Source organism: Coturnix japonica, chromosome 38 (assembly GCF_054131305.1).
Source record: "Coturnix japonica strain WE chromosome 38, WE-NBRP24, whole genome shotgun sequence".
Lineage (NCBI taxonomy): Eukaryota > Metazoa > Chordata > Aves > Galliformes > Phasianidae > Coturnix > Coturnix japonica.
This window is the reverse complement of record NC_140700.1, coordinates 4,978,827-5,000,738: the sequence shown is the minus strand read 5'-3', so window position 1 is coordinate 5,000,738 and position 21,912 is coordinate 4,978,827. Positions and strand designations below refer to the sequence as shown.

At 55.3% G+C, this 21,912-nt stretch overlaps 1 protein-coding gene across 17 annotated transcripts in view; it reads left to right on the top strand.

Moving 5' to 3' along the window:
* SCUBE3 (signal peptide, CUB domain and EGF like domain containing 3) overlaps positions 1-21,912 on the top strand; it is a 36,630-nt gene that overhangs the window by 8,536 nt on the left and 6,182 nt on the right. For 7 of the 17 annotated variants that reach the window (XR_014938792.1, XR_014938794.1, XR_014938795.1 and 4 more), the window contains exons 3-12: positions 9,186-9,308; positions 9,437-9,562; positions 12,249-12,383; positions 13,545-13,670; positions 14,443-14,559; positions 17,736-17,783; positions 19,862-19,978; positions 20,686-20,808; positions 20,964-21,080; positions 21,662-21,784. Coding sequence is in view for 13 of the 17 variants with exons in the window: in XM_085527227.1 (XP_085383353.1) it covers positions 9,186-9,308; positions 9,437-9,562; positions 12,249-12,383; positions 13,545-13,670; positions 14,443-14,559; positions 17,736-17,783; positions 19,862-19,978; positions 20,686-20,808; positions 20,964-21,080; positions 21,662-21,784 (1,155 nt within the window). In the remaining 4 variants the exon portion in view is untranslated. Of the gene's footprint in view, positions 1-1,851; positions 2,498-9,185; positions 9,309-9,436; positions 9,563-12,248; positions 12,384-13,544; positions 13,671-14,442; positions 14,560-17,735; positions 17,784-19,861; positions 19,979-20,685; positions 20,809-20,963; positions 21,081-21,661; positions 21,785-21,912 lie in introns of those variants that run through there. The other 10 variants (XR_014938793.1, XM_085527230.1, XM_085527228.1 and 7 more) reach the window with 3 other exon arrangements.

The window sequence follows — 21,912 nt, the reverse complement described above, 5'->3', positions numbered from 1 at the left end:
GTCCCAGTTGCCTTGGAAGGGCTCCCAGTGGCAGGAGCTGATTTCCATGACCTTTCTTCCATCCTTCCCTGTGGATCTCTGGCAAAGTTTGGGAAGAAATCCAAACTTTTTAGGGTGTTTCTCAACTCCTCCCCAACCCCATTGGATGAGCCACGCGTGGGGCTCAGCCCCTTCGCTCCCCATGGTTCCTTTAGAGCAAGACCCATTCCCAGCACGATGCACTGGTTTAACTGGGAGCCCTTGGCCGGTGCCAGCCCAGCCGAGGCACTTTGAGCCCGTCCTTCCCCCCGTGCTGTCACGTGGCCGCCCGGTGTTTTGGCGTTTTGCTTACATACGATACTGTGTATTTAGGGCTGGTTTATGGGTGTTTATACTAATGCGTAAACCTGTAATTTAGAAGCCCGGTTATAAATCAACATAGCTGAAGCTCTTGTCCCTCGTGCCTTGAGATCGGTCTCCAGATTTAGAAGGCAGGTTAGGAAAAAAAAAAGAAAAAAGGAAAAGAGCAAAAGGAGTGTTTCGTTTTCCTCTGGTTATGATGATAAAAGATGATGGGGTGGGATGTGGGCTCCTGGAATGGAGGAGCAGGGAGTTTCCAGTTCCTGCTTGTGCATCGCGATCCCCTCCCGATGCATCCCAACAGTGACAGCTCTGTGTTGGTATTTCTCTACGTGATGCTTTTTTCTACAGCTTTAATAATCATTGCTGCTCCTTCACCCCTCCCCAGGCAGTGCTGTGAGGCCGATGGTCCGTCACTGCTTGGATTTGGCACAGTGAGTTGTTGGGCCCATCCCGTAGGTGAAGCGCTGCCCTGCTGTGTTTCTTGTTCACCTCTGTGCATCTGTCCTGCACCTGACCATGGTCCCTCACCACTCTATAGGGGTCAGCTCCTCTGTGGGTTTAGGACTGGACACTTTGCATGGAGTCCCTGCTGCTGGCAGCACCTGGAGGGTGCGGGATGGCACGGCTGGAGCCTCGGCTGCTGCCTTTGGCTGTGCAGACCTCCTCCCTGCACCTCCTCCCTGCAGGCCGTGCACACTGTGATGGCAACCCAAGGGCTGTGCATTTTTTGTTTCTGTAAGGAAAGCACAAATAGAACCGGGGACTCTTCAGCGCCTTCCTGCTCTGCTGAGCACCCTCTCCTTTTCACTGCAGGACGGCAGCCGGCGCTTTAGCTTAGCTGTGCATTCTCTGTAGTTTTCAGACCCCTTTCTTTTATCTTTGGGGTCTGCCAGGACAAAAGGGGACACATGAGGCCGTGAGAGCAGCACGGCGGGGTCCCTGCCTCAGCTCCCCACTGCACCCCTAGAGCTGATGCCAGGGCAGGGGATGCAGGCGCAGGGCTGTGGGGTCCTATATGCAGGGCCAGGCTGCGAGAGGCTCCTGCATACAATCAGAAAAGCCCTGAATATCTCAGAAAAGCACATTTTTCTCCCTGTGTTTCCCTCCCCCTTATCCCCAGTCCTCCCTCCCCATCTCTTTCAGAGCTCTCCCACCGGCCCAACCATTCCCCCGTGCCGCAGGTCGCGGCATCTGCAAACTCCTTTTATTGTGTGCTTGGGTTTTTTTCTTTCTTTCTTTTTCCCCTCTTTTTTCCCCCCACTACTTTGATTTCTCCTTTCCCTTTTCTTTCCCTCTGGCGGCAGATGCCTCCCCCTCTCCCCACCACCACCACCACCCTGAGCCCTTCGGGCCGAGGGGCTGCGAGGCGCGGGGTGGGTCTGGGGGTTGCGGGGGGCTTTGCATTGATGCATTGATCACCCATGGTCTGCGCCTGACCTCCCTGCTCCCAGGGAAGCAGTCTCCATGGCTACTGGCCCTGCTCCTCCAGAGCAGACTGTAAATTCCTGCAGGCAGAGCCCAGCCTGGGGGTGCGAGGGGGGAGCCGGGAAGGAGTAGCTAAAGCCAAATAGAAAGAAAGAAAGGCTGGGAGAAAAAGGGCGTTGCTTGGATGGGGCTCTCCTTTCCACTCCCCTTTCTCAGGTCCCCAGCACCAGTGCAAGGCGCCTGCTTCCCCCCTTCATCGCCGCCGCCGCCGCCGCCGCTGCTGCTGCTGCTCTCTTGCAGAACTGGAATTGGCTGGGATTATTTAGCAAAAAGAAGAAGAAGGAGAAGAAGGAGAAGGGATCAGAGCAGCCGCCAGGGAGAGGGCGATAGAGTCCACTTTCTTCCAACTGCCCTGGGTCTCCTTCCCTCACTCTCTCCTCTTTAGCAGCACCAAAAGCCCCACACTGAACCCAGAGCAGCTTTTTCCATCATTTCGGTTCCCTTCCCTCCTTCTGTCTCACACACGGCAAGAGCAGAGCCCCTTCCTTCTCTTGCCCTCCCTTTGCATGCTCAGCCTCTTGTTTCCTTTAAAGCACGAGAAATCCCCCTTCTTGCCCCCGCTCCTGCAGGCAGGCGGGGATTGCAATGGGAGCGTTGCAGATTGCTGGATTGTGCATGCTTGCCCTTCTGCTCCACTCTGGAATCACGCTGGCAAATAAAGCCAGTCAAGGTAAGAGAAATCTTCCCGAATCTATTTGATGTGTGTGCAGGCAGCCGGACCTCCTGGATGCATGTGGGCTTTACACACAGCCTGGAGGAACGGGCAGCAGTAACAACTTAGTTGAGGTGATTTTAAGCGCTGCTTGCAGATATCCCACTGCTGCCTTTAATTGTTGTCTTGCTGTGAACTCTTGAATGATCTGCATTTAGGGTTTGGGTTTTTTGTTGCATGTGTTTGGACTCTGTATCTTCGGGCAGGGGGTGCAGAGGCAGGAAATCAGAGTGCACCCATCACTGCGCTGCTCAAAGGAGTTTGGGAGCTCTTCTGTCGTGGGGCTTTGCCTGTGTGCAGTGGGGTAATGCCATGAGGGAGAGGGTGATCCGGGGATGGGGAAGGAGCAGCAGGGCTGGAAGGTGGGAGCGCTGTGTTGTGTGCCTTCCACCCACACACACTGCACCCCAAGGGCTGCGATACCCCGACAGGGCAGTGTGCTGCAGAGAACTTCATGGATCAGAGCTGGAAAACCTTCCTGTGTTCCTGTGTGTGAATGAGGGGCGCATCCCATCACTATCAACTTGAGGCGTTCCTGCTTCTCCCGTGCTTTAGCCAGACTTTCCCCTTCTCCCAGCACACACGCAGCTTTATGTATGGGCTATCTATATCTTAGGCTTTTCTATAGCACCTCTATATTTAGCATGGATTTTTCTCTGCGCACGCCAGCACACACAGCCCTATGTGCGCGATCCCACCAGATCGAAGGGGCTTTTTTCCCCCTGGTTCACCACAATCCTGTTAGGGTCTGTTGTTTGCACTGCGTTTGGTTTTGTTTGTCCCATCCACGCAGGATTTATCAAAGCCAGCTCTGGCTCCCGCTATTGTAGTAGCTGCATGTTTGTGCATAGGGTGAGATTAAATAGCGTGTGAATGAAATATGGGAGCGCAGCGTATAATTAAAGACCTCGTGCAGGCAATAGGAAGAACCAAGCTGAGCCCTGTCACTGACGAAGTTAGGAGGAATTTCAAGGCTATTGTCTTATCTGCCTTCAGTGTTCTAAAACAATGGGAGACTTCTCGGTCTGGACAAGCACGGGGGGATTTTCCAGGGTAAAGGTTTGCTGAGAAGGCGTCCAGCTCCACGTAAAGCTTCACGTTTTAAGCTCAGAAAGGAATGCTTCGTTTCCCACCCCCCCCACCACCTTCCCCTCCCCAAATTATCTTTCGTGTATGCATTGCTTTCCTTTCTTATCATAATATTTATTTATTAAGGCCTTTCGGTTTCCAGTTCCATTTAAGCCTGAGCCAGAATTGCATTAAAATAGCAAAGTAAAATTCCATCGTGCAGAGACTTGACAGATCCCTTCGGGGAAGGAGCCGGGTGGAGAGGGGGTGGAGAGAGGTGAGCTAAATCCTCACCGCCCGCTTCGCACCCGGGGCAGCGCAGGCTCCTCCATACGGAACCGGTCCCAGCTCTGGGCTGAGCTGAGCTGAGCTGAGCTGGAGGAACCCATGGACCCCAGTGGGGCTCAGGAGGCAGCGGGAGGAGGCTGAGGGACACGTGAGCTTGGGGTGTTTGGGGATGTCCCCCAACTCCAGTTGGCTTTCTCCATGCTCCAAGGTTGAGCAGCAAGCCACGTGCCTGGGGTGTGCTAGGGGAGGATGGGTCTGAAAGCTCTGGGCTGATGGTGCCCAAGGGTGGTGTTCATCACCGCACTGCTGTGCTGAGAGCTCACCTGGTGCTTTGCCCATGCGGTGCCACAGGCTGCGTGCTGCTGCGTGGTATCACTCACACGTGCCTGTGTCAGCTGTCCCACACAGGGTGGGTTGGTTCTCCTGCAGGATGGAGCAGTGTGAGCAGGGCTCCTTCACAGCATCACTTTACCTTGTAAAGCTGTGAGGGAGGGAGCTCAGCTCAGCCCTGCACTGGGGAAGCTCCTGGCAGCCCCAGTGCTTGGACACTGCTGTTTTCCTTCACACAGCTCCCCAGCTTTTTGGCAGGGCCGTGTGCCCCATCCCTTCACCTACAGGCACAAGGGCACATCCTTATCCCGTTGCCTCTCTGGCATCATCCCATCAATGAAGACATCCCACAGAGGCTGCAGCTTCTTGCACAGCTGCAGCACCTCCTGCACGAGGGGCTCGGTTCCCTTTGGCAGGGATGCACCTGCAGAGCCCACGCTGCTGGGGGTGTCTAATTTTATCAGGAGCACCAAGTTTCCCAACGGCAGCATGGAGATGCTGTTGGATTCCCCTCCCATCTCCGCTGGACCTCCTCCCCCTTGGCCTCCGCTTTCCTCCCTCTGCTGCATTCACAGTGTGCGACTGTTGTGCCTGTCCCCTCCGCCCCTCTGAAATATGAAATGTAAAACTGTAAACATTTCAACATACAGCAGTTCAAAGGAGATCTTTGACTGAGGGCGTCTGACATGCCCGTACTTAGATTAAAAAGGGGAGGGGGGCGGGAAGGAGGGAAGAAGAGTTTTTTTGTAACTGCCAACGGGAGTATAAATATTCAGACACCTCCAGTCTTCCAGTGCAGAGATGTATGGCTGTCTCCAAGCGGCTCGGGAGTTTTATTTTCTTTCTTTTATTTTTATATAGATTTTTTCCTTTGCAGTCGGTCGCACCGGAGTAATCCATTTAGGAAAAAAGTATGCATGAATAACCTTAACCTTCACTTCCAGCGTTATAAGTCCCCTGAGAGGCTTCGGGAGAAGGCTGGGATGGCAAATAAAGTTTGCTCTGTCTCTCAGCTGCGATTTGGAGAGGCTGTTTCCCACTGTGATTGTTGCTCCCTAAACACAAAACAAACGTGCTCCTGAAGGCGAGCCTTGCTCAGCTGATAAACAGGAGGAGCAACAGGAGCAATCCCCAAAGGAGCCACCCAAGTGCAGGTGGATGGGGAGAGCTGTTCAACCCCTCTCTGCAGCCTTTGCTTTTCCCTCCCTTTCCATGCTCCTCCAGCATCATTGCCCCCATAGCACAGCGCAGCCCACAGCTGCATCTCCCATCCCCACCCCCATGTGTGTGCCGTGTGCCCATCCCATCCCCGAGCACCTGAGTTAGGATTCAGTTCAGATGATGCATCTTTGGCCAACGTGCCCACACTGCCCTCCCCATCCCACCAACAAATGATTAATAAAGTGCCCCGCGGTGTCTGAGGTGGTTATTAATACCCCGGTAAAAAAGAGCTACTGAAGTTGTAACGCTTTAATTTGGCATTAAGGCCGAGTGGAAACTCCGTGCCTCTGCCAACAGCTACACACGTGTCTCTATACAGACAGGCTGCCTATAGAAAAACAAAGAATCAAACCAATTTGAAAGGAAACGCTGAAGCGCTGAGAGAGGAGAGAAAAAGGTTTTGTTTGTTCCGGGGTTCCCGGTGGGTTTTTGCCACCTTAACTCAGCTCCATTGACTCGCTCTGTCTGCCTGCAGATGAAAGCATCTTTACTATTATTGTTTCTAATGAGGAAGCACAGGGAGAGCCCAGTGTGGGCTATGAGGGCACGTGGAGGCCATTGGTGTGGATGCCCTGGGGCACCCAGCACCATCCCCTCTCTGAGCACTCCATCCCCATGGGTGCAATGCGGTGCTGGGGCTGCCGTCCCCTGGGAGCACTCGGAATGGCAGTGGCATTGCAACTGTCTGCCTTCTTTGGCTGCCTTTGAAATGGAGAATAAAGCTGCAGCTGGAGCGGAACGGGGCCCAACGGCAAACGCTGGAAAATCCCACCCACAACGGGATAAAAAACATCACGCCGGGTGCTGCCACCTCCTCCAGGGCTGTGCCGTGGGCAGAGCCCAGCGTTGTGCTGCTGACCACAAGGGCATGGGCTGGGGTTGGGGTGAGTGTGCACAATTAGTGCTCTCATTAGTGCTACTTACCCCTAAAAGTGTGGCTGGGTCCAGAGGTGGAGCTGGGTGCCCTTGGGTACATCTCCGGATGGGCCGTTGCATCTTTGTTGCAGTTCTGCCTATTGCAAAACCCCTCAGTTTGGGGGATTTAGGGCACAGTGCGCCCATTGGAGTTGGAAAAAGGGCAGCTTGGATTGTTGAAGGGGCTGACCCCAAATCCCAGCCTGGGGATGGCACCTGACCTCCCAGATCTGGAGGAATGGGGCAGACCCATGGCTGAAGAAACTCACGTATCCAAGAAACCTTGAGATGTGGTACTGAGTGACATGGTTCAGTGGGGAAATATTGCTGGTGGGTGGACAGTTGGACTAAGGGATCTCGGACATCTTGTCCAACCTTGGAGATTGTGTAATTCTGTACTAACATGAGGGGGAAATGGTTTCAAACTAAAGGAGGGGAGCTTTGGGTTGATATGTGGAAAAGGTTTTTTATTGTAGTGGTGGTGTTTTACTGGGACAGGCTGCCCAGGGAGGTGCTGGATGTCCCCAGCCATGGAGATGTCCATGGTCAGACTGGGCAGGGAATAGTTGAGCTGTGGGTGCCCTGTATCATGGCAGGGAGTTGGACTGGGTGGCCACTGAGGATCCCTTTCAACTCAAACAGTTCTGCTATTCCATGAACCCCAATGAGGGCTTTGTGGCAGCGGATGGAGTTGGCACGTTGGCATTGCTTGTTCTTGGATCTCCCAGTGCTTGGAAATCACATCCCTGGCACCTCTGCTGCTGGAAGCACCTGCAGCAATGCCACGGGCAGCTCCAGAGGGAGAAATATCCTGCAGGAGAGCATGGGTGTCCCGACAGGAAAGCAGGAAACTCTCCTTGCATTGACAAGAACATAAAAACGGGGTTTTCCAGGAGGCTTTTTTTTTGCTTGCTCGCTTTTTTTCCTCCATCATTTCTTAAAGATGCTCTTTCTTAGGAGCCAGGATTCCAGTGTGGGATCCCTGCCACACAGGGATGGCTCCTGGAGCAGCCAGGAGGGTATTTATTCATGCTTCCCACACACACACACTTTTTTATCCTTTCTTTCCCTCGTTTTCTAATCCTGTAACCTTTGGAAAAATGACAGAGTGGCAAATGTGTAATGTTTTCTTTTGTACTTGTGCTGCTGTGTAATCTTTCCAAAGTTAGAGGAGTTTTCAAGTTACAGAATGGAAAAAAAAAGACCATAAAAGAGAGAAAAAAACCCCAAACCCCCATCCATGTGTGAGAGGGAAAGGCACGGCATTGTTTTCAGCATCACAACACGCATTGTTCGTCGTGCTGACTTTGAGGGCAGAGAAGGGGGAAAAAAATAGAAAGGATAACTCCAAAAAAGTGCAATTTCTGGCAAAACACTGGGAAAATTTCAGCTCTGTGGTGTGCAGTGGATGCTTCGTGTTGGGGGAGAGAATGGCAGCGGGAGGTTTTGCTCATCCTCTGTTCAGTGGAAGCATCGTCCCTCAGTGTCACATCTCCACCCTTCTGAGCCCTCCTAGGGATGGTGACCCCACTGCATCACCGCCCTGTGAGGGATTTCTCCTGATATCCAACCTGAACCTCACCTGGTGCCAGTTAAGGCCATTACCTGTCCCATGCAGGGCAGATTTGGGAGCTGCAGAGCACCAGCCCCTGTCCTGCTCTGTGCACACCTTGATGTTGGTGACTGAGTGGCTCCAGCGATAGGGATTGATGAATTTGGCTTTGAATGTGATTCAGCGTTGGCTTTGGTTTCTGTTGGGTCTGCCAAATGGGCAATATTGCACCTCCCAAATGTGTCCCTGCGACAACAATCACCATCCCACCTTGCTGTGACTGGGGGGTGACAGCGGGGATGGATGCAGCGAGGCTCTCTCCGAGGTCAGCATTGGGTACAGTGTGGGGTCTTCACCCTGTGGTATCCCCAGGGCTGTCAGTGTGGGTTGCAGAGCGGGTGCCTGTCCCCACACCACCCCACAGCCCCACCGCCGTGGTGGGTCACCCCCAGCCCGTGATTAATGGCCCAAGGGAGGCGCTGGTGGCCGTGGGCCATGGCTAATGTCAAACAACAAATATGAATGCGTGCTGTAAATATTTATACAGTGCACAGGCACGTGCTGCCTCCCTGGTGCAAGGATGACTCACAGCTCCCTGCAAAAAAAACCCCATGGTGGCCGGACAATGCTCAGCCCTTTGCTCCTGCAGCCACAGCCTCCATGCCAGCATTCCTCTGCTGCCTCGATAGGATGCTTCACATCTTCAGGGACCTCCCGGAGCGCCCAAGTTCTTTGCACTGCAGAGAGGCAGATTTTAAAGGCAGCTGGGAGTATCTCAGCCTTGGGCTGAGGTTTTTGGGGTCCAGGTCTCTCCTATGGGAGGTGGCGGTGTGGGATGCACTGAAGATCCCCAAGTTCATCCTCACACCACATCCTCCATCCCACACAGCTAAGGCTTCTCCTTTTCTTCAGTGCCATTAAAACCCCTGCTCCCTGTGATGATTATTTGAGTGACTGGTTGGCTCAGGAAGCTGCTAATTGGAGACAGAGGCTTTCACCTGGAGCTGGGCTGGTGTCTGAGCATTGCTTCCATCAGCTGTGTGAAATGATCACTGGCTCCCAGGGGAGCTTTAGTGAGAGGGGTTACACAGGTGTTGCTGTTCTGGTGCACACCAATCACAGGTTGCACTGGGGCTGGGTGCAGTGATAAGAAGCAAAGCAGCAGAATTCTTTCCTTCCTCCTCCCTGCTCTGTGTTGTGATACTTGAAAACTTGCATGGCTGCTGCAGGTCTGTCTACTCCTTGCTCCCATCACCTTCCCTCCCATTGCAGATGTGGATGAGTGCGTGGAGGGCACCGACAGCTGTCACATTGATGCCATCTGCCAGAACACACCCAAGTCCTATAAGTGCATCTGCAAGTCTGGCTACACCGGTGATGGGAAGCACTGTAAAGGTAAGAATGTGCTGCTGGAGCCCCTCCAATGAGCCCCAAGCAGCAGCAGGGACCCCAGGATGGCACGTGAGCTGGGGCACACAGCAGTGCTGTGCTCCATGCAGCTCCCTGCCCTCCTTTCTCTGCAGACGTGGATGAGTGTGAGCGGGAGGACAACGCCGGCTGCGTCCATGAGTGTGTCAACATCCCCGGGAACTACCGCTGCACCTGCTATGATGGATTCCGCCTGGCACACGACGGCCACAACTGCCTGGGTGAGAGCTGGGCTGGCTCAGGGGTGGCTTTGTGGGAGGGTTTGATGTGCCAAGGTTTGCTGCTGGCTGAGGTTGTTGGACCTGGCAGCGTGAGGTCCTCAGCATCTTTGCTTTTGCCAAGAAACCGAGGTAATAGCAGCATGCAATTTGAGAGTGTGCAAGCACCAACAGCTTGCGTTTGAGTCTGAAGCTAGCATGCAGATAAAGCAGCACAGCCCTGTTTAGTCTCTCTGTCCTTGCAGGGGGCCAGGACCCCCATGCACTTTGCTTGGCTCCATGCCTCACTCCTCATCCTTGCACCTGCCACAGTCCCACTGATTTGCCTTGCCTTGAGGAGTGGCAGCTGAAGGCTTTCAGCCTCCCTTCCAGGCTGTTCTGTTACTGGTGCTGAAAGCAGATAATCTGCAAGTTGCTCTCTTCAGATGTGGTGTCTGGGAGAGCTGCTGACAGCGGAGGCACGGGAGATGTCTCGTGCAGCAGCAGCTCTCCAGGGATGGGATCGTTGCTTCCCATTGCACAGTGGGGAGCTGTGGGTGCTGGGATAAAACTGGATGGGGATCATCCGTATGTTGGGGTAAGGTGGGGCTGGACGCCTTCCCCACTGCTGGGTTTGGGGCTGATGGATGGAAGCGGCGCGTGCTGCTGTGCTGCCAGAGGCAGGACCAGCCTGCAGGGCTCTCCTGGGCGCTCGTGCTTGAGGTCAGCCCTGCACCTGCCAAAACAGATGAGTTAAGAGCAAATACGGTGGAGATGTGAGCGGGCGAAAGGACTGGGTAAATAATCCCGAGGCCAAGACAAACCCAGCATCTGCCTACAGAGAGCTGCTCATCCTTCCACTGCCCCGAGCTCCATCCGGCTGCAGCGCGGCCGAACCCCAACACTGCTTCCTTCCTCAGCGCCCACGGGGGCACCCGGCCGCCCACCTCCCCCACCCCGGGCTGCAGTGCTGTCTTCTAATTAGTGCCTGCATCGGGGTCATTAATGAGCTCATCACTGGAGGGAGGAGGGGGAAGGGATTCTGGACACATACGCTTCGCATTAACTGCCATCACCGGGAACTTTGCAGCCTCCTAAATGAAGAGGGAGATTTACACAGCTGGAGGGAGCGCAGGCGGCCGGCCCTGCCTTCCCATCCCTGGGGAGGATGAGCCCAAGGAGAAGAAAGGGAAGCTGGGCTCGGCGAGCCACAGACGTCATGTGTTTACAGAGCGGGCTGGGAGGGAGCAGCGGGCGCAGGGCAGCCGCAGATCCCTGCAGCCCTTCACAGCTCGTCCCAATGAAGCATCTCAGCCACGTTGCTTTGATTTCAGGACGGCACGACTTTACCCTTTGGAGACCTGGGGAATTTTCCCCACCCTCATCCACCCCAACCATAGGCATGCTTTTCCCATCCACCCCCATTTGGCTGGAAGGCAGAAGCAAAGCGAGGGACCTGTCCAAGCATTGCAATGCCCAAATGGAGAGGAGGACCCAGGAGCTCTGTGCTCTATGCACCAAATAACCCTCAGGCATTGGGAGCTTCAGGAGAGGTCCAGCTCTTGCCAGGCACTGATGGGCCATTGCTGGGTTGGGGTGTGCTGAGCATCCCCTCTCCATGGGTGACCTTTTGAACCAGGACAGGAATTCAAGCCCTCATCCTGACACGAGGCCTTCTGGCTTCTGCCTGCCTCCATTACATTTAATAAAATAGGTATTAGAGCGGCGGAGTCTCGTTTCAGCCCTCGGTTTGGAACAGCTGCCTCCTCATTTTTGCGCAGACCTTGAAGGAGAAGTCGCAAGACTTTAAGCCCTTGTTATAAACAGGGGATTTGTGGAGAGTTACTGGTATCTGCAGGACGTTGCTTGGCTGGGACAAGCCCTGGGGGGAGCTGGGAGCCCTCTGTCATTGCGTGGATGTCCTGGTTTGTCCTCCAGTGGCCTCAGACGGTGCCACCACTTGGTGACTGCTTACAGCCAGGACTCAGCCCCACTCTGAGCATCCCTGGGCTGCAGCAGCACAGTGCAGTGCTCGGGGTGTATTCATCCCAAAAGCAAGGAGTGTGGTCAGTCTGTGAGCCCCTATGTGGGCTGTGAGCCCCTCCGTGCTCTGTCCCTGTGCTGCTCTTGCAGTTTTTCCAGCATCTGCTGCTGGCAGGGCTCAGCTTTCACCCAAGCACTGGGATGCTCGAGTCTGCAGAGGTTTCCTTTAGCTCAGGACTCCCAGTGAGGATGGGGACAGAGTGATGTGGGGCTGTGGCACTGATCCTGCAGCACTCAGGCTGAGGTTTTCATCTCTGCCTCCTTCCCAAGCTGGGATGCTGCAGGGGATTTGAGTCTCCTTAGAAGTAATTGTCCCTGCTCTGGGCTAGGGTTCCCCATAATGAAGTCCAGGCGCTTCCCCACCAGCAGCAGACAGAGGGACACAGCCTGCCCAGGGATGTGGGACAAGGAGAACCCCTTTCTCTGTGGGTTAATATTCCCATCAGCAAAATGGAACCACTGCGTTTTTTGCTCCTGGAGAAGCTGTGTGGCCTCTGAAATCCACCCCTGGATGTGCCTTGGCTTCATCCCCTGCAGCACTCAGCATCGCCCTTTCTTCTAGCTGGGGGACCAAGGATGCAAAGCAGAAGCTGTTTGCTGCACATTCCTGTCCTGCTCTACTCAGTGCTGCAGGACCGCTCTCACCTCCATCTCCTTCCCTTTGCAGACCTGGATGAGTGCTCAGAGGGCAACGGTGGCTGCCAGCAGACCTGCGTCAACATGATGGGCAGCTATGAATGCTTCTGCAGGGAGGGCTTCTTCCTCAGTGACAACCAGCACACGTGCATCCAGCGCCCTGAAGGTCAGTGCCTGCCCCCTCCAAGGAAGGACCCCACTTTGTGTCTGTAGGGTAACCCCAGGTATGTTGCTCAGGTCCGGTCACAAGGATCAATGTCACTTTTTGCTTTGGCACTAACCCATGTTCAGCCCTGCACTGTGCACAGCCCTGGTGCTGCTTCCTGACCCCCCCCCAGGCACTGGTTGCTTTGCAGATTTAAAAGCAAACTTGGCACAAGCGCACTGTGAGAGGACACTGCAGGGCTAATAAACATCCCCGAGCAAAACCCTTGCAGGCCCCTTAATCAAGCTCAATAATACCAAACGGAGGAGGCTAATCCCATGGCCAGAGCCTTTTATTAAACAAAAGGTACCCACAGCTCCCTGCGCTGCTCTGCGAGACGCATCCTTTCTGCCAGGTCTTGCGCAGCACCGATCCTTCTGTCTCAATATCAGCACTAAATTGCTGCCGTCTGGAGCGATCTCTTGGCCAAAATATGAGGAAATGAGAGAGGTTTCTTTTCTTTTTTATTGGTTTTGGGGTTTTTTTGCATCTCTGCTGATTTTTATCTCTGCCACTTGGCGAAGCTGCTGTTTGAGTTTTGCTTTCCTCCTTCCCAGCTGTGCTGATCCCTTGCACTCCCCAGGGTATCTCGCCCAGGCTGGGGTGGCTCAGTGGCATTTCTGTGTCCCCATCCCACGTGTGTTCCTGGCAGGGATGAGGTTGGTGCCGCCGTGGGTGGCCCCGCTGCAGGCAGGGACACAGGTGCTGCCTTTTGGAGCCCATTTTTGTGCTGAGCATCTGCAGAGCATCGTCAGTGTGGGGAGGGCCGTGTGGGTTCTGCACCCCAGGGTCAGCTTTGTGGATGCTGCCTGTGTGCTCCCATCACTTTGGGTTTCAGAGTGAAGAGAAGAGGTGAAGGTGGGAGCTGATCCCTGGGTTGTGAGCCCGGAACCTGGGAGTGCTTTGGGACTGGGTGTTACTCACTCCTGGCACAGAGAGCCATTGGTTTTGATAAGATCCAAAAGGAAACCTTCCCTTTGTAGCAAAAACCAGCTGCCTCAGACCCCCATCCCTGCACTCCAACCGTACTGCTGGGCACAGAGGGGGTGGAGAGGAGCCGGAGAGCAAAGCTGGGTGCTGGTGACCTTCTGGAGCTTTTCTTTGCTTCATTCTCTCCTTTAGAAGGAATGAACTGCATGAACAAGAACCACGGCTGTGCCCACATCTGCAGAGAGACCCCCAAGGGGGGCATTGCCTGCGAGTGCCGCCCGGGCTTTGAGCTCACCAAGAACCAACGCGACTGCAAATGTAAGGAGCTCATAAGGGATGGAGATCCCAGTTCCCCTCTGCAGCTTTGTCCTGATGGCACAGACCCACCCCAGCCCTAATTCCACCACGAGCAGCCTGAACTGGCACTGTGGGTGCAGCACCCTCTATCCATGTCACACCAGCTTTGTTTTCCCACGAGGAAGATGAGCAGAGAGAATGTGATTGGCACAGGGGGAGCGCAGGAATCCTTTCCCCGGGGCACACGGTGCTCTCAGCCTGTGTGATCTGCTGCCAGTATCTTGCTGGCACTGCCAGGCTATTAAATGTATATTTCTGTCTTTATGCAATTGTTTTTATTTTGCTCCTTGCTCGCTGTCTTGCATCAAACAGGTAAAACTGCTGATGAGACACAGTTTTAATCCTATGGGGCTGGTTTCCCTCCAAGTTAAAGGCAAAGCACGCCCTGGGAGGGCTGGCAGGGGAGCACCTGAGTCATCCTGGAGCCCATGGAGGTCTCATTGTGCCCTTGTGTCACTGCTCTGGTGCTCATTGGGTTCCCTTCTACCAGGTCTATTGGTGGCACTTGGCAAATGTGCCCCAAAAACCCGCCCATGTAACCACAAAGGAGTTTACATCTGCCAAGATCCTGCTGGGAAAACCAAAAGCTTTTTGAAATTATCTAAGAGGGAGGAACACGTCTTAGGACCTGGCTGAGGTTCCTCTGTGCCACCCAGTTTGGGAGGAGGGGGGACATGGGGAGGGTTTGTGGGTTGTATCCCCCATGGTGACCCCTGTGCTTTGTCCCCCTCAGTGACCTGCAACTACGGGAACGGCGGCTGCCAACACACCTGTGATGACACGGACCAGGGCCCCAAGTGTGGCTGCCACGTCAAGTTCTTGCTGCACTCCGATGGCGTCACCTGCATAGGTGGGTGCAGGGATCCCACAAGGGATCTGGGGTCTGTGTTGGGGCTCAGGGCTGCTCGCTCTGTCCCTGAGCGATGTGCCTTTGGGTGAAGGAGTGCTTTGGCGATGGGGCATTTCCTTCTGCCAGAAGAATAAGGCTGATGCTGGAGCAGCTTGGTGTGGGATGCTGTGAGCATCCATAGGTGCTGTATCAAGACCCATAGAGCAAAGTGATGCATTGAGAGTGACGGGGCTTTTGGGATGCTCTGGGTGGGGTTGGACAAATGTGTTGTGACTCAGCCTGCTGAGATCCCCACCTGCCTTTGTGCTGCAGGAGGGAAAGGGGAACTGATGGCCCTCACAGCAGTGACTGTCACCGTCCCCATGGTGCCACCACCTCCATCCAACAGCAGCAGGGATGGAGCTGGAGGGGACTGATTTGGGTGCATGCGCCCCATCCTAAATTGGCATCCTGGGGTCTGAGCTCAGGAACAATTGTTGTGTAGAAGAAAAAACAATAACCAACAACCCTGAGAGCCCAACCAACCCCAAAACTGTCCTTTTCCTGTATGTGTTCTCAAACTGGGAAACATCAAACAGAGATAGAAGTTTGACTGGTTTCAGATGCTTGCGCTGCCTGACAGCTGATTTGATTTAAGAAAATGTTACGTTTAGGGAGTGTTGAAGTCCACAAATTGCTCCAGACATTTCAGTTCTTATTGCAAAATAATTGGGAGAAAAAAGAAAAAGGGGGGGGGGGGGGATTGAGAGTGACTGGAGGCAGCAGCCAGCTCTGGGCTGCTCGTGGCACAGGGGCTGCTCTGACCTCAGGCCTGAACCAGGGGAGGGGGGGGTCCATCCACTGCAGCCCTCTGCCTGCTCCCAGCCAGCTCTATGGGGTGCTGTACCCCATCCTCAGGGCAGCGGGGAGCTGAGTGGGGTTTGCTTCATTGCATGCATCTTCTCCCTGCTTGTTGCATCCCACCCCAGCTCAGCACCCAGCAGGGTTACTTTGCAGCCCCCTCTCTGTGTGTGGGGGGCACTAGGGTGGTGCTCTGCAGGTCTCTGTTTGATGGAGGGTCTCAGTGTGGAGCCCCGTGTGCTGCAGGTATGAGAGGGGCATCTCTGTGCTTCAGCAGTCTCACCTCCTCCTGAGAGCCTTGACCAAAAATGTGCCTTTTCTGCCCCAATCTGTGCACAGCATCTCTCAGGGTGGCACCTCCCATGGGTTCTGCTGCATCCTTGCAGGCTCTTCTCCCCACTCCCACCTTCCTGATTGAGATGTATCACTGTGACTGTAGACTTTTGGGGGCAGCTCCGACCCCCCCAACCCTGTGCCTCCATTCACGTGGCTCTGCAGGGGCAGCCCCATTCTGTACCATAACACCTGGGATGGGGGGGGGTCCCAAGACCCCCAGCCTCAATGGGAACGTTGCAAGATTGTGCTCCAGGGGCGGATTTATGGCCGAGGTGGGGGCTGAGGTACCTGCTCGGATATTTATAACTGCCCACGTTTGTTTTATGGCCAGGGCTCAGCAAACAGCCCCGCTCCCCCCACACAACCCCAGTACTCCCACCGCCACCCCCCTCCCTTCTCTCCTTCTCCATTTCCTCTGAAATATTTCATCATTTCAAGGGGAATAAAGTTTCCAGCGCGGGGGAACGCAAACTCTCCCCGGGCTTCGGGCTTTGAAATTGTACGCGGTGCTTTTGATGGGTTGCCGGGGCCGTCCCCTGGTCCAGGTTCCCTTCAGATCACACCACGCGGCAGGAAGCTCGAGCAGCCCCTCTGAGTGACGGTTTCATGAGGCCACGGCCGGTGTTTTTCATTTTTCCGCTTTTTATTGCCGCTTTTAAAAACGAGGATAATGAAGAACATGCCTGGGAGCAGAGCGGGGCCAGCCCTAATGGCTCCCAACGCGTCTGCAGTGTCGGGGCGGGGGGGGGGGGGGGAGGATGGGGAGGGGATGGGAGCTGCGGGGGGAGGCTGCTGACCTCGGATATTTATGTTGATGCTCTAAAAGCGGCCTTTAAAATGAAACAAATGCGCAACAAATCGCCCTCCGCGTTACAGCCTCGGTCGGGGCGGCCCCGGGGTGCGGTGCCCGCGGGGAGCTGCAGCTTTGGCTGTTGGGATTTTTCAGCTTTCTGGGAGATTTTTGTGGGGTGAAACTGATGCTGGAGGTGCATCTCGCGTCCTTTTGGTGTTTGGGGGCGCAGAGCCTGGAGCGGGAGCTGCGGATGGGCAGGAAATGTGATTAAGTGGAGAAGGAAACGAATCCGGCTCCAGTTTTATGGCAGATTTCCTGAGCTGTGTTGGGGCGATTTGTGCCCGGCTGGTTGCGGTGCCAGGGAGAGGAGCAGAGCTGGGAACAGCAAAGCGCCGGGGACCGGGGGGCTTCGTGGGGATGGGGGATCACAAGGCTCAGACACACGAGGTGGGTGGCCAAGGGCTCACCGTGCTGCTCTGATGGTGAAGGAGGCAACGTCCCCTTGGGGTCCCGTGTCCTTGCTGGCAAACCCCTGCCCTTGTGTTGGGTACCCATGGGGCAGGCTGCGCTTTCTCCTCCTTTTTCCCTTTTCTCCTCCCTCCCCCTGCACGGACCCGGCGTTGTGTCTCATCCAACAGGGATGCTGCCATCCCCAAACAGCTCCACGTGCCCCACAATTCCCATCCCCATGTGCTTCGCTCCAGCCCAGCTGCAGGGCTCCATCCCTGCACAGGAGGCACCGGGCTGCTTCATCCCCCCCAGAACACCCAGCATAAGGCAGGGAAGCCCTCAGCTCTGTGCCATGGCTCCCCAGACGGCCCTTTGGGTGCATCCCAAGCTGACTGAGGTTGGGCTCAGTCCCTCCTCCCTGCCCCTACCCCGGTGAGCGCTCATTTTTGCCCTGCTGAGAGCAAGGCACCGTTCCTTGGGACTAACGGGCTCTGCACTAATGCTCTTTGTTGCTCGCTTTCTTCCGCGCCTGCCCTGCTGCTTGAGCAAAGCTCGGAACCGGTGGGGATGGCAGAGCCTGGGGGTGATGCAGGCAGGGTGATGGACCCAGACCTTGGGTTTGGATCCTTCTGGGATGTGGGGGATCGTTTCCACCAAGCTCGAGAGGCAGCGGAGTGGAAATGGTTGTGGTGTGACACCAAGAGAAGCTTCCTTGCTGGACACTGTTTCTAAATCACTTTTTTATAATGTTAAACAGGGGAGAGACACTTCCAGCAACACGTTATCCTTGAGACGTTTTCTAATGGTAAATATGTTCGTTCTCTCTTTCTCTGTGAAGGGGTCTCGCCTGGAGATGCTGCTCACTGGGGGGCTGAGCTTTGGACTAACTGCATGCCCGCTTTGCACAGCTGCGCTGCTAGCACTAACCAGCACTGCTGCTGCTTGCACGCTGCGCCAGCAAACCTTGGGCTGCAACCAGCTCTGCTTTTGGGGATGCACAGAGCAGCAAACCCCTCCCTGGCTGTGCTTGCATGATGCTGGGCACTCGCCTCGCCTGGCTCGGGGGTGATGGTTTCCTTGTGCCCATCTCTGCAGCTGTGGATGAGGTGGCAGCGTTGGGTGGGATCAGTGCTGCAGAACCGCCCCGGTGCTCCGCTCTGTCCTGCTGGGATCAGAGCCATTGCTTGCAGTGCAGCAGTTACAAGAGGTGTTTGCAAGAGCTGTGCTGCAAGAGCAGGGCAGCAGGCATCGCTCAGACTGTGCAGAGCTTTGTCCCCTCCTCTCTTCCCTTCCCCATCAAGTGACTGCTGGCAGCACCTGCAGTGACCCCTTTTCCCCCCCTCCTAAGCAGCACCAGGGGACCTTCAGTTCTGTGCTGAGCACACCGGGCTCTGTTCACCCCATGGTTCTCCCTATAAGGCTGTAGGGCTGATGTCCCTTTGCTGCCTCCCGGGAGATGGAGGCAAACCCGGAGCAGTGTGGGCAGTGGGAGCACAGGGGGGCATAAATGGGGCACATTTGGACCCGGTGACAGTGGAGGACTCTGCATGGACATTGCGTTAGGATGGAGTGCGTGTGTGTTTGTGTTTGTGTGTGTGTGCTGGGGAGAAGGGGTTCAATCTGAGCAGTGACACCATTAACCTGCTCCTCTGGGCTCCCCCTGACCGAGCTGCTGCAACAGAGCTGAATCAAATCCTTAATGCACCCTCCATGAATTCCCCTTCCCTTCAGTGCAGTGTTGTCTGCCCTGTGCTCTTTGCTGGTCTGGGGCTGCAGGGTTCATATCTGCAGAAATCCATCCCTCGCCGTTACGTTTTGTAATTGTGCTGGCTATTAATTGCACGAAATGGTCCCTTTGTTCTCCTATTATGGGACATCATAAAAATAGCAGCAGCGAGACGAGCACAGAACGATCCCAGCCCCGTCGCCCTGCAGCAAATGGTTGCACGGTTCCGTCACTGGGCCCCATGCAAAGAGCAGCAGAACCTGGGATTTGCTCTTTCCAAGGAATTTCTTCAAGGCATGTTCATGTCGGGTTCCTTGAAGCCTCATTTACCCCTTGCCCGGCCCTCCGAAGGGAAAGGCTTTATTACCCTCTGTGAACAACTTCATGCACTTCAAACCATTGTTCTGGCGGTTAGGACCCAAATTGAAGATTGATCTCACAGGGAAGCTGTCAAGCTGAAAACGCTTCGTTTCAATTAGTGCCCCTTCTGCTCTTACCAGCAACAGCTGACTTTGATCATGCTGGAAGAATTAGCCTTTTTTTTTTAAGGGATTTTTTTTTCCACTGATGCTGCTGGTTTGTATGTGTGTGTGTGTGTGTGAGTGTGTGTTCTAATTTGACATAGTGTCTCCTAAATTAGCCTGGGCAGCCAGATGGGCCACTGTGCCCATTGGTGACACATGAGGACAGCCTGGCAGCGTGTGTGGGGCAAGGAGAGCACTGTGGGGCTGGTGGGTGCAACTGATGTGGGGTGAGGGCTGTGCACCCGAGTGCATCTTGCATACATACAGCGCTGTGTGTCCCCACTGCCTGCAGCCCTGCTCTCATGGAGGCTCCTGAAGAGTCCACAAGTGTTTTGTCCTTTGTTTCATGGTGGCAAACCCCTCCTTCCACAGCACTGCTCCGTCCATCCCTGCATAGACCTCAGTGTGCTGCACTGGGACAGACAGGAGGGGCTGTCCCTGTGTCCCACTGCAGGGACAGATACCCCTTCTAAAGTGCGGGATGCTGGAAGGCAGGAGGGCTGTACAGGGCAGCAGGAAACCTGGATGCCACGTGTGCTCACTTTTCACCTTTGGAACCCACCAGGTCCCCTCTCTGGGCAGGGATCGTGCCCCCCAGCTCCTCATTGCTGTTCTCCCTCCCTCTCCCTGCAGAGACCTGTGCTGTGAACAATGGGGGCTGTGACAGCAAGTGTCACGATGCGGCCACTGGTGTGCACTGCAGCTGCCCCATGGGCTTCATGCTGCAGCCCGACAGGAAGACCTGCAAAGGTAGGAGTGCCCTGTGAACACCACAAGTGCCTGTAGGAAAGGCTCAGGTGTAGGCAATGAGATTTGCTGGGGTTTGTGTTTGCATCCACGGGTGGAGCTGGAGGACCAGCTCCATGTGTGCATCCTGTGCTGATGCAGCACACCTGGGCTGGGTCTGCAGAGCTTCCCAGCTCTGAGACAGGACAATCCCCAGCTCTATTCTGCCTTTTTTTGGCATCAGAGCACATCAGCACCGTGTGTGTCCGTGCAGGGGAGCACTGTGACCCAAGGGCATGACCGGGCAGTGCCTGCACTGCATCATTCATCAGCTCCAGCAACTTGACCCTGCTTGAAAGCAGAACCCCACAAGGCTCTGCAGCCTCCTGCCCACCTGCTGGCTGCTCCCAGGAGCCCCCTCCCCTCGTTATTTCCTCAGGGCTGCCCCTCTGATATAACAGTTTCCAGGAAGGAGCAATAACCCGCAGCCATATCCTCGTGTCTGGGGGTTTTATTGCTGCTGCGAGGCAGTTTTACAGCCGGTAACAAAGGGGTGGGGAGATGGGCAGACGGCCGCCCCTTCCTGCTGCCCTTCCATTTCACAGATCCTTTCCAAGCTGTAAATTGTGCGATTAGCTGGAAAAGGGAAAATATATATATATATAAAAGCAGAGCTGGGAGGGTTGGGATGAGCAGCACAGCACGCGTGTCCCTGTCCTCCCCCTCCCCAGACATCGACGAGTGCCGGCTCAACAACGGCGGCTGCGACCACATCTGCAGGAACACGGTGGGCAGCTTCGAGTGCAGCTGCAAGAAGGGCTACAAGCTGCTCATCAACGAGAGGAACTGCCAAGGTGAGGGGATGCGCTGTCACCTCTCCCTGCCTTCTGTCCCCATCTCTCCTGCAGCTGCTCCAGGCTGAGTGCAGCTGAGCCCCCAGCTTGCATCACAAGGAGGGGGAGGTGAGGGTTGGCACACTCCTCACCTCACTTTTTCACCCCCCCCATAGATATTGATGAGTGCTCCTTCGACCGGACTTGTGACCATCTCTGCATCAACACCCCAGGGAGTTTCCAGTGCCTCTGCAACAAGGGCTACACGCTCTATGGGCTCACCCATTGCGGAGGTAGGGCCGGATGGGGGCTGGCAGTGGGGCCCCATTAGGTTTGGGTCTTGGGGAGCACTCGGGGCACCCAGAGGAATGGGGCAGCCCCATGGTTGTCCCCCAGGGCCGGGTGGCAGTGTCCCATGTCCCCGCCGTGCACCCCACACTGGGGCCGTGCAGGGAGAGCGCACACAGCCAGACGTTGGTGTCTGCAACTTCAAACGCAGCTGCAGGAACAATTTGTGACTTGTCTGCAGGGAGAGAGGGAGAGAAATCCCCGGCGTTGTTGGCAGCGAGATGGGATGGGGTGGGAAGGGGAACATCAAAAGAGGTTGATTTAAGTTTCACGAGGCGGGGGCGTGCAGTGCCCTGGGATGCAGATGAAGCAGGGGGGGAGTGCAGGAGTGTGTTGTGGCAGTGGGGGGTGACCTTACTCGTGCCACACGTGCCCCATTGCTCCCAACCCAGCCCCCCTGGGTTGCAAGAACCCTGCTGGCCTGTGTGTTTTGTGCCATTTACCTGTCCAAAATCACATCCCTGAGGTGGTTCAGCACTGAAGCCGGGGGTCCCGCTGCCCCCCACCTCTCCCTCTGTTCCCACAGATGTTGATGAATGCAGCATCAACCGCGGGGGCTGCAAATTTGGCTGCATCAACACACCTGGCAGCTATCAGTGTACCTGTCCTGCCGGCTGCAAGCTGCACTGGAACAAAAAGGACTGCATAGGTATGTCCAGTTCAGACCTGCTCTGACACAGCCCGGGGGTGCCATGGCACCAACCATCACCTGGGGCTGCAGGGAGCAACATGGGGGTGGGTGAAGATGGGATGGGATGGATGTTGTCCTGCTCCCCC